General features: G+C 39.3%; 1 protein-coding gene across 1 annotated transcript in view; it reads right to left on the bottom strand.

Moving 5' to 3' along the window:
• The window catches only part of LOC139733262 (ras and EF-hand domain-containing protein homolog), a 34,256-nt gene that overhangs the window by 12,820 nt on the left and 9,111 nt on the right, over positions 1-12,325 (bottom strand). Inside the window, exons 3-5 of the mRNA XM_071644101.1 lie at positions 4,176-4,325; positions 3,437-3,527; positions 720-815 (exon numbers count right to left, since the gene is read on the bottom strand). Of these exons, the coding sequence (XP_071500202.1) occupies positions 720-815; positions 3,437-3,527; positions 4,176-4,325 (337 nt within the window). The remainder of the gene's footprint in view (positions 1-719; positions 816-3,436; positions 3,528-4,175; positions 4,326-12,325) is intronic.

Genomic DNA, 12,325 nt, shown 5'->3' with positions numbered 1-12,325 from the left:
AGATCCTTGAAGAAACAACGAAGAATTCATATTAGTTGTTACAAACATGTTGCTTCTTATTCTATTCTACTAGAGATTTCAAGGAAACTGCACGCTCCTGGTAGAAATTCACTGTAGATCGCTTTGATCAACACCTCCTGATCATCGTCACATTGCTATTATTTACATGTTCTCAAATAAAGAGTACTTCCATAGTCATTTATTGTCGACATTGATACATTTTCATGACTGAAGTATTTCTGCTATCGCTGCTACGAGTTTCCGTACTCTCTATTCCCAGTAACATTCGTAAGTCATGAGTGATATTAAAGATTTTATGATTATTATTACTGTTGCAGAACTTTCTGGAAGAAACAATCATTTACGTGATTCTCAATTTACATTGGAAAAGTCATTTCTTTCCATTCTGGTATAATACCGGTTCCTATAAGGTATATTGCTATTACCATTAAGATCGCTTTTTTTTTTTTCATTAGGGCCTATCATTATCATTGTTTTGCCTATAAACTGTAAACTTGACTAACAGGGGATCCGTGTCGTGTACTACATTTTACTTTTGCAAAGCCAAAAGCCTTGAGTGCCAATTGACAGAGATACCCCCGTATCGTTGTACACACGTCCAAAGTTCGTGTCATAGAAAAGGTTAGGTGAATAATGAAATAAATGTACAAGCAAACAGGTGCCATATGCTACACACAAAATACCGGTAAAGTGCTTACGTTGTGGATCTGGTTGAGGTTACTCTTCAGCTCGCTGATTTCCGACTCCAATTGAGTTCGCAGCTCCGTTTTTTCGGCCTCCACTCGCTCTCTTTCCTGCACGTTGCGTTGATATGGAATAGTAAGTTGTAGTGGTAAGTTGTTAATACCCACACCGCAATGCCAACATTCTTGTCAATTTCTTACAATATTGCCTATCCTTAAAAGAGGTTACATATAATTTCCCTTCCCTTTTCCTCTCTTTGAATGTCAGGTGAAAGTAAATGATGTAAGCTCCCAAAGTTAAGAAAAAAGTAAGAAAGTGTTAAGAACCTTTTTAGTTCCATTTAAAAGTTATTTGGCATTAAGCCAAATGTGAAGTAACTTGACATGAAATTGAACGAATGATGTTTCTTTATAGAAGAAACATATCATTCTTTTTTTTCTCTCTCTCTCTACCTTTCATATAATTTCATGTATCATAATACTTCGTGTCATCTTAGCAGCATTGGGTGCATTACTTGCATATTTACATCAATGACAAAACAAACCAACCCAAAACACACAAAACAGATATCACTATATAATATGTCGACTAGAACACCAGTTTTACCATTCATAATTCAGCAGAAAGATTAGACAACAGAGAACAAAACGGGGACAAAGACAGACAAGTGAAATGTCAAGCTGTTGTGGTCGATACTTGTAGCAAGAAGTATCGCTGAGTGGTACCTTGACGTGTGAGGTTCCAATGTATAAAGGCTTCGGTCTAGCGAGACAAGGTGCCCCTCCTACGGAATTCCTCCGGGATAGCACAACTACGTCACCGGACAATTGCCGCGAAAGAGGTGTCATTGTCGACTTCCGGAGGTCCGGAGTCGATTTGTAATGCCCTGGTTCGTACCTCGTGGTTGCAGGTATCTGGTGTCTGGATTTTTGAGATATACTGTGGTATGGGGAAACACGATCCCCAGCGAGTCCCGGGGAAGCGTTCAGAGGCATCCGAAGATCATGACTGGACTTGTACATGTTGTCCCCACCGAGGTCCGGGGTGGACTTTGGTCTGACCGGTAAGGTAACTTGGGGATAGTGTTTTAAGATGCGATGCTCGCTACCGTACTCTGTTGGCGACTGAACGATATCTGCATCTCGACGTGTGTCATCAACAGCTCCCGCTGAAGGAAACATTTGACCTACCAAAGGCGTTGCTTGGTAGTGCTTAGGGATTTTGCGGATGATGTTCGAGTTCCGATCCCGGGTTGTATTCTGTGTCGCGCTGGTGGCTTCTGAGCGCGGGTTGTACGTCCGGGCTATCGCTGCCCGAATTTGATCCGATGCGGAGAGATAGGGTTCCGATGGGGTCTGGCAATATTCTGGCTCGTACTCCTGCTGCTGCTGCTGCAGCTCTCGAGGACGTCCTCGCTGATGGGTAAGATTCTGTCGCTGTTGCTGATGGTCACTCGGCTGAGAGGTATGGAAAGGATTGTATCCGTAATATGGATGCTTTTTCTGAAGCTCCTGCATCGACGTGTCCAATTGATGCTGGTGTTGCCTCTGGACAGTGCTTCCAAGACCGTAATCAGCTCTGGAGGATCCATGGTTGATGGGGTTTGTGTGATGGGTGTACTTCGACGAACTTGTTCCATGGGAGCCAGCTGGAAGGGGCGCTGCAGTCGATTGACCTTGCCCCTTTGGGTGAATCTGGTGCTGCGCTGGATTGTAGGGCTTCGCAGGTGGCATGGGTTGGGTGAAATCGTCCGTCAGCAAAGATTTCAGAGCTCCACCAACATCAGTCAATGCCTCTGTGAATTCCTTCAGACTTAGCGCCATACTTTATAGCGAGTCTTCTTATTCTCCTCAAGATAATATGTACACAAAGTCTCCGGCTCGTAACCGGCACTCCCAACTATCCTGCACTGAGGCTGTTCACAACCAAACAACATTCAAGGACGATGAACGCTAGCTGATCCAAGCGGACAATTTTTTTTTTTTTTGGACGACACTGAAGAAAGTTCCAAGAAGACGTCCCCAGGAATTGCAACCTCCCCCTCACTGAGATACTACCCAACTTTGTAGAATAGTACGGAGACGTCACATACCAAAAGTAGCAATATGCTACTTAGGACCTTCACTGTCGCTTGTCTTCTTAGTACAATCGTCCAATACGTTGTACAAGAAAGGAAGGATCCATTTATAGACCACGCTATGAACAGTCTTGTCGGCGCAGCCTTGATCAGCAATAAGCAAGAGTGGTAAATAAACGCATCTCCGCAATACGACCTGTCTACAAAACGGTAACACCACGTTATGATACCATTCGAAATTCGGAAGACGTACACGTCTCTTTCTCCTTCAGAAGCAGTTGCATATCGATTACCTCTTTGAAGTGTTCCAAAAGCTATTCAGCTTCGTGCGCTTCTTGCCCCGAGGACAACAGAGCTAATCGATATAGGTGCACCTCTGTAGTCTTAATTCCAGACACATTATCGTCTCAAACGTTACGTTAAAAAAAAGGTATCCCGTGTGAATACAGTTGTCACTGATAGGTCATTTTCAATGTCAGGTGATGCGTATTTTTCATCAATGGGAGTGTACATTGCATTGTGAGATGCGATTTGCAACTGACAGACAAAAAAATAGCAATTAACTAACAAACTAACTAACATTGAGTCACACAAATCAACCGGACATAGATATTGGTAAATACACTCAGGAAACAATCAGAAGTGAGTATGTACCTCTTTTCTGACCCGCTGCTCCGTCTTTGTCACCTGTATCTCCATCTCATACTCCAGCTGCTTAAGGTGCTCCGCATTGGAATCGTTACTCCTGACAAAGGGGTCAAAGTTTATCAGCTAGATGTTAGCTTTTTCATTCTGCAATATCGGTATCCAATGCGTACATCGACTAATATGTAATACTTTTATATGGTTAACGAGGCCTATCGTAATTTGCATCATTGAGAATTATAATCTCTAAATGAATTTTCACTTATATTGGCATGAATTACTTCTTTTGAAAATGTAGGCATACACGTTCGTTTAATGACAGTTGGTAAGAACTTGACATACAAGGTAATTATAATTATGAATGCCAATCGTGATGTCAACGCTTCTTTCGTATTGATGGGGAGGTACGTTTGTGCCTTGCTATTAAAGAAAGAGAGTGAAAAAATGGCACTATGAAATAATTAATTAGATAATGTACGTATAATATTACACAACCATTCCGTTAAACTTTGATGCACTGAAATGACTAATAATACTTTGTGCGTGGTTTTTCCGACGTTTATGTCATGTATACTGCGCGCACAATGACAAAATCAAACGCAGAGTGCGATATGTTACAAGAACGAGCCATATCAACCAATTAATGCAAACACACACACACACACACACACACACACTTGCATTATACTTATAGGGATTGCTGTGTTAAAAATCTCCTTACATATTTCATGTTCATTATCATCTTTACCTTTTCAGGGATTTCTCCAGTCTGTCTATCTCCGAGTTTCGTTGTCTCAGGTCTTTTATGACGTCATAGATGACAGCCTCGAATTGGCGGAGGAGGTGGGGTACCTCGGAGGAGTGGAGCTGTTGGTAGAGATCACATACTTGATCTTGGCTGAGATGAGACACAGAGAAAAGATAGAAAAAGAGAACTCCTTCTTATTAATGAATTATATTGTGATATATGTGAATATATCTAATGGATATAGATGTTATGATGTGATCTAATTTATCATTTTTTTCTTTACCTTGCAATAAGATAAAATGATATATTTCTCTATGTGCACTTGCTAAACGAAACTGATCACTTGTAGAATTACTTTCGTATTCCATAATTTTCCATTATTTTTCACTAATGTTTATCTTTTTTTTAAACTTATCTTAAATCACTTCGCTTGTATTGTGTTGTGACAACCTCGTGTTAATCATAGTTTTATGTACGATTCTTTTTTTAACATTTCCTATGTTGTATACATCTTCTGTTTTGATGTATTGTACGTGATTTGTTTTATTCGCTTGTACTTTAAAACTGTAAATTGTAATGGAATTTATGCACGGATCCACTGAAAAACAGTCTATGCTTAATAGATCTTTTCGTGTTAAATTGAATGCACGAATGAATGGATTTTGGGTTCTTTTAAGATACTACTTATACAACTCTTGATAGTTTCTTCAAGTCTACAGGTCATTGTATGTAATACAAAGCCTATCCTAAATAATAATAATTAACGGTAACCTTTTATTTTTATCCGACTCGGAACTAACGATTTTCATTCTGCATTGAGATGTACTGACCAGTCTTTCACTTGTTCTATATCAAATCTCTATTACCTGAGAGATGCAATAATTTGAATATATTTTGCTCCCATTCCGATCACCCCTCGCGGAACAAGCAAGCAAAAAAGGACCTAAGCAACCAGTTTGGAGACATATCGAAAATACAACAGCTGACACAAAATCGAATTCTTCTCAGTTAGAATTGTATGTCACCGAATGGCGTTGGCAGCCATAGACTGCTCAAGAGTTGATAATACAAGGAGGTTTTCGTCAACACTATAAAAGAACGACAAAAATATTTGTCAAATTACTGTCAACAACAGGTACGTCAAAATCAGTGCCGTATATTAAGATACGGCACTGGTCAAAATTAAATTGGGGCGCCCTCAACGTGTAGCTAGAATCATGCTTTCGAAGAGCACCGACTTGCACGGACGTACGATGCATATCGAACCAGTAGACTGCTTTCATTATTTAGTATTTTGATATACGCCATGTGAGCAAATTGCCACCACAAGGACTTACAGCGACAAGGAAAATATAAAAGAGCATAATAATATATTGAACCTCCTGAAGTTTATATTCCAAACTCACCATAATAATTATGATTGTTTAAGACCTCTTGTTTAGTGGGGTGAAAGAGTAAAATAATATATACAACCATCAAAGCAAAACATAAAAGGGGAGATCAAAGAACATTAGCTCTTTTAAACCTTCTTTTTTTTCTAATGCTATACCACTTTTCCACCTTCTTAGGAGAGGAATTGACAAAAAAAAAAATCAGTTTAGTGATTAATGTTGACTCTACATAATGAGAAGAGAGTCATATATATACTGGTGTCATGTTGCAATTCGTTAATCAAATCTAAAGGTGGATTTCCCTCATTCCTTGAATTTACGAAAGCGATAAACCCAAAGCAATATTCCAGTATATGCATTATCACATATTTGAAAGTCGATAACACTCATATTTGCGTTATTGGTTCAAGTTCCCTAGATTTCCATGAAAATGCCATGTTTGCAAATCGAAGGTGTGCCGTATGTAAGTCTATCTTGATGAACAAAGCGAAGAAAAAAAAATCGATGCGAATGACGTGGAAAAGACCCTTGACATTTCAAACACATATTTCGCAAAATGCCAGCAATGTTTACTTTGAGTGTAATGGCAGATATCACACTCGTGTTCTGTATGAGATGCGTAGGCGATTGTGTGTTTTACAGCCATCGTTCAAAAGCCATTACCCTATGCCCGTTCGCATACCATGTATACACTGAATACCAACATGTGCAGAATGTACAAGGTATTCATTTGCACTTTTATAGAACCAATCCCACGTCATGTCTGCTATATGTGTGAATGTACTTTTCAACTTTGACATGGACAAATATATATGAAACATTTGCATGCAGAAATGTGGAAATTATGTACCAGCTGTTCGCATCAGTTGAGAATGTATTTTTATCGATACGTGTTCAAGCTTCTGTTGCACAATGACTTTAATCACAGGAGTGTTACATGAAGGATACCTTGTCATCAACATGACATGTGCCCTGAAATACACTTGACCTTAGCATGCGACCTTGGATTGGACCATATTACACAAAGATACCCAAATGTGTCTCTGACCTATATTTGGTTGGAATCCAAAGCATTGCTTCTAAAATCAATGTCATACGTAAGTTTTTCCAGACAAACCTAACTTTTGTCACATGTTTGTTGCAGAGTATATGCTGTGACAATGTGGGTTTTACCCGCCTGCGTCTCAGGTAAACGAGATAAACAACAACAACGACAACAGCAACAACAACAACGACAACAGCAACAACAACAGCAACAACAACAAAATGGCTTATAGAACAATAGAAGTATAAATGGCGTGGGTATACTTTTGAGAAGGGGAACACAACGACACGGACTCATGTTATTCCAAAGGTAGATATCTGGTTAGGGATGCAAACTATTTACGGAAAAATACCCCGCATGCGGCTTTGATAATGCAAACATAGCGTTAAATGCGCATGGGAGTGGAACATATATGGCGGTGACTAACACCATGGCGCGAAAACGTCAACGCAACAGTTTGCTGATGACAACATTGTATAGTCTTCTAAACCTTGTTCTATTGTTTTTAGACAAGTTAGACCATGAATCTGACAGATCCATAAAGCGCTATAATCTACAGCTTCCGGATGGTATTATAGACGTATCAATATCATATATTGATATGTTTATGATACCGTCCGGAATACATATCATAGCGATTACAAAGTACATGTATACAAATCTTTCTTCTCATGACAATCTGTCATTTACATAATGTACAGTAGGCACATTCATACACGTGAAAAGCATTTTATTCTTAAGGACGCTACTGTTTCTTGATGGGAAATTCTGCATCTGTTAAAAACTTATCAGAAAGAGTAAAATTTTACGAGCACAGCAGTGAAAATTTGATCAAAATGGGACTTAAAATCAAGTAAGATAGATATAATGTTCTACAGATTCGCTTATTTTTACTCTTTTATTTTGTATTTTTTTTTGCAAAAGAGTTCTTGAAAAGTTTATATAGATATTGAACTGAGTGAGCTGATGTAGTCATATCACAATTTTCAAAGAACAACGTAGTTAATTTTTCTACTATAAAGTATAAACTATAACGTTATGTTTGGCTGGATAACGTAAAAATTATAATCACACGTGTATACGTGCTGCATCATCACGGTACGAGTATAAAGACGGAGATCAGAAGACAAACTGACTATAATATTATGAAATATAACCTTTACAGTTTTATATTTTTACATTCTTTAAAGGTAATTTCTGTGTATTGAACAAAATTATATATAAATTTTGAATAAATCTTAGCATTTAACGAATTCATATCAGCTAAATAGCGAAAAATTGTTTTCCCGACATTATATGGCTACTGTGATGACACATCACGTATTATTAGCTGAGACTTGGACGTTATTTTGCTGAAAAAAAGAGAGAATGACAAGATTTAATGTACAATATAAAGTTATGAGGAGATGACATCATCAACTCACTCGTCTGTAAATCTATGTTGACTTTCCTAGAAATGTTTTGTGAAATTTAGCGAAACTTTTTTTCACGAAGAAATTTTATTCATATAAATTTTCAGGTACAAAATAAATTTTACATACAATACATAAAGACAAATGATCCAAATTTGACAGGCAACTGCAAAACAACTAAATAATGTAAATGCGATTCCAATCAACATTAGATACAAAACCTTTAGTTTTCTCAGACATATGTTCGTCTACTTTCTTTGCTTGCTTGAAAAATTGACTAAAATGGCTTAAGTGTAACGATTTCTTTTTATTTCTTACGGAAAATATGAAGTATTTTGCGTACAAATAAACCACGTTGTAACATTTTGGATTTTCTGTCGAACTAAGTATAAAGGAACTTTGAGTAATTTGAGTTTTATTCTGAAAAATAATTTCTTGTATTTGAGCAATAAACCTTTGGGTAGCATCACAGTCCCAAAACTGACGTGCAATTGTTTCTGTGGAGCTTGAATAAAACGTACAGAGGTGTGTGTCAGATAGTCCCATTGCAAAAAGTAATTTGTTAACACCAATATTTTCATGTAAAATTTCATACTGAAAATAACAAGGTCTTTGATTCAGAGTAGAATATAAGGAACATTATATATTTTAGTCCAATCTAAGTTTTGGTTAAATATGTCTTCCCATTTCCTTTCTGATTTAGGTGGTTGAAATATTCTATCACATAATGTTCGGTGTATATATCGACATATCTTAATTCTTTTAAACAAATTATATATCGTATCTTCTTGTTACGTCTTTTTTTTTTATTATCATTTGCTGATTTCTTTTCAACATATTTTTTCCACTCCAAGGGGATTGCATGAAATAACTGAAAAATACTCTAAAAAATTATAACAAACACTATATTCAGCCCGAAACTGTTCAAAACTTAAAAAAGATGAACCATCATCACTCAATGATTGTTTAATCTTTAATATGCCCCTTTGAAACATTATATTATTGTTTTCTTAAAAACAATCTCATTATTTATACAAATTAATGAATTAAACGATAAAACCTGGTTTTTTACTTGTTCTACGGATAACTTAGGAGAAAAGGTATATTCACACCAAGCCTTAAGAATTTCACACCAATCCTTAAGAATTTCACGTATAAAACTGCTTTGAATCAAATTGGTTGTCTTTTCTGTTTCGGCCATATTGCAATACCAAATCATATTGCCCCCTAAGTTATCTAAATAATGTTTAGAAAAAAATCCATTTTCCTCTATTTTGATAATTTAACAATCTTTTCACCCAGGTGATTTTAAGTCATTTGTCAGGTCAGGTCAGGATGATCTGCTACTGGTACCCTGTAGCCCAGTACAACCTGTTTCAGGGTCGGATTGTCGGCGACTAAACCGGCAACTTCTGCACCAGTCTCCAACTGGAGAATGGTGAGGAGGGTGGCTGGACACCCTGGTGGAACTAAAAACAAGATCCATCTTAAGGGCGTCGACTCTGGAGAGTCAACGACGGCCATCCAACAATGCAGAAGGACCCGGCCACCCACTGCTTTTTGTTGGCCACGATAGTTCATGAGAGTTCGTAAACATTGTTGAAAACCGGCATCTGATGGTGGGACCCGCAGGCCAGATGATGCGTCAATGGCTACTGGGGAAGAGGAGCGTGTTGCATCGACTAGGCACAGCTGTAAGGACGCAGAATATACTGCCGATAATCCTGTGCATGAAAGGAGCAGCACAAACCTGAGAAAACCTCGAATCATAGGGACGTGGAATGTTCAAGGAATGAATGTTGGCAAGATGGAGATCATCACAACCCGAACGGGAGAACAAAGTATCAGTGTGCTTGGTATATCAGAGACTTGGTGGCTCAACCAAGGCCGCTTCACAACCGAAGATGGCTACACAGTTGTGTATTCAGGCAAATACGGTGTAAAGAGGGAACACGGAGTATGTTTCATCCTGGACAAAAACTCGGCTAAGTCTTTCTTGGGTTTCAACCCAATAAGCAACAGAATTATTAGTCTCAGACTGAAAGGTCACCCATTAAACGTCTCAATCATCCAGGTCTATGCACCAACATCTACTGCATCTGATGAAACCATGGAAGACTTTTATGGTCAGCTCCAAGATACTCTTGACAAGATTCCAAACAAAGATGTTCTTGTGATAATGGGAGATTGGAATGCAAAAATTGACAAATCAGAGACCAAGTCTAAGATCATCGGATAATATGGATTGGGAGAGAGAAATGAACGCGGAGATAGTTTGGAAGATTTCTGCCAAGCTAATGATTTGATTGTTGGAAACACTTTCTTCCAGCAGCACCCCCGAAGACTCTGGACGTGGAAGAGCCCCGGGAACAATGTAAGAAACCAGATTGACTATATCCTCGTTAAAAGAAGATGACGTTCTTCACTGCTCAGTGTTCGGACAAGACCAGGTGCAGACTGTGGGAGTGACCACCAGCTTCTGGTTGCACAGCTGAAACTAAAGCTCAAAGCAAAGAAGAAAGAGATACTACCATTAAGGTTTGATGTAGACAACATCCCGGAACAGTACACTGTTAGTGTGAGCAATAGATTTCAGGCACTTCTTCAGATTGATGACGAAGAGCTGTCTCCTAATGAACTATGGGGAGGAATGAAAGAAGCAGTGTTAAGCACAGCTAAGGAGATCATCCCAAAGAAGAAGAAGAAGCAACCATGGTTATCTAGAACAACATTAGAACTTGCTGACAAGAGACAGGATGCTAATTAGGAAGAGAGGGGATATGGCTGAGTGGCGATGACAACACAAAGAAGTGTCAAAAGCAGTTAGAGCCGATCAGCGTGCTTTCGTTGAGAGAAAATGTGAGGAGACGGAAAGAGCAGGGAGTGATTCTAAGAGGGTGTATGCTCTGGTCAAAGAAGTTACTCAAAAACCATCAGCAAGGTCAGATGTCATCAATGATAGAAATGGTACCACCCTAACAGGGAGCACAGACATAAAGAACGGATGGGCCGAATACTGCAATGAGCTCTACGAGCAGAAGACCCAGGTGGACTCCACGAACAGCAACCTAGGGGAACAAGAGTTAGAACCACCCCCGTTATTGGGGGAAGTGCGTCAAGCAATGAGAGAAATTATGAACGGGAAATCACCAGGCTGGGATGATATCCCAGGCGAGTTATGGAAAGCCTCTGGTGAGGAAGGCATAAACATCATGTGGAAACTGTGTGACAGAATCTGGAGGAATGTGGAATGGCCCAAGGACTAGGGAAGAGCGGTCTTTATCCCGATACCTAAAAAAAAGGAAATGTAAAGGAGTGCTCAAACCACCGCACCATAATTTAGCTTGATAAGCCATGCCAGCAAAATACTACTCAAGATCATCAACAACAGAATGACACAGCAGATGGAAAATGAGGTAGCTGAAGAGCAGGCTGGTTTTAGAGCAGGAAGAGGCACGAGAGACCATATCATCAACATCAGAAACATAATTGAGAAATGCCGAGGACACTCTGTACCACTCTACCTGTGCTTTATTGATTACAGCAAAGCCTTTGATTGTGTCTGTCATGCAAAATTATGGAACACTATGAGAGAAATGGGTTTTCCTAGCCATATAGTGAAGCTCATCAGCCAGCTGTATGAAGGTCAAGAGTCTACAGTACGAACAAGCAGAGGTGACACAGAATGGTTCAAGATTGGTAGAGGTGTCAGACAGGGATGTATACTATCGCCCCAGCTTTTCAACACCTATGCTGAACGGATTATGAGAGATGCCCTGGGAGATTTCCTTGGTGGAGTGACAATAGGTGGCCAACGGGTAACAAATCTCAGGTATGCAGATGACACCACCCTGGTTTGCAACAACAGAAGAGAATTGATGGATCTACTCAGAGCAGTGAAAATAGCAAGTGAAGAGAGGGGGCTAATGCTGAATACCAGAAAGACTAAGATCATGGTTGTAGATGGAGAACGGAGTTTTGCAGATGGTGCCTTTTCTCTAGATGGTGATGTCATTGAAGAGGTGGAAAGCTTTGAGTTCCTTGGTTCCATCATAAACACGAAAGGGGACTGCTCACCGGAGATTAAACGAAGACTAGCAATGGCCCGGAATGTGGTACAAAGTATGACAAAGCTTTGGAAAAGTAAACTCCCTTCCTCCCTCAAGGTCCGGCTACCAAGATCTACAGCCTTTGCCGTGGCATCATATGGCTCAGCATCCTGGACAAGGAAGTCAGCAGACAAGAAGAGACTGGATTCGTTTGAGATGTGGTGCTATCGTAAGATACTGAGGATACCATGAA

The sequence above is a fragment of the Diadema antillarum genome, unplaced genomic scaffold (assembly GCF_040938485.1).
Source record: "Diadema antillarum isolate AM-2024a unplaced genomic scaffold, OU_Dant_1.0 seq00000466_RagTag, whole genome shotgun sequence".
In the NCBI taxonomy this organism is placed as follows: domain Eukaryota; kingdom Metazoa; phylum Echinodermata; class Echinoidea; order Diadematoida; family Diadematidae; genus Diadema; species Diadema antillarum.
The sequence above is the reverse complement of the archived record's forward strand: the minus strand, read 5'-3'. Positions and strand labels throughout refer to the sequence as shown.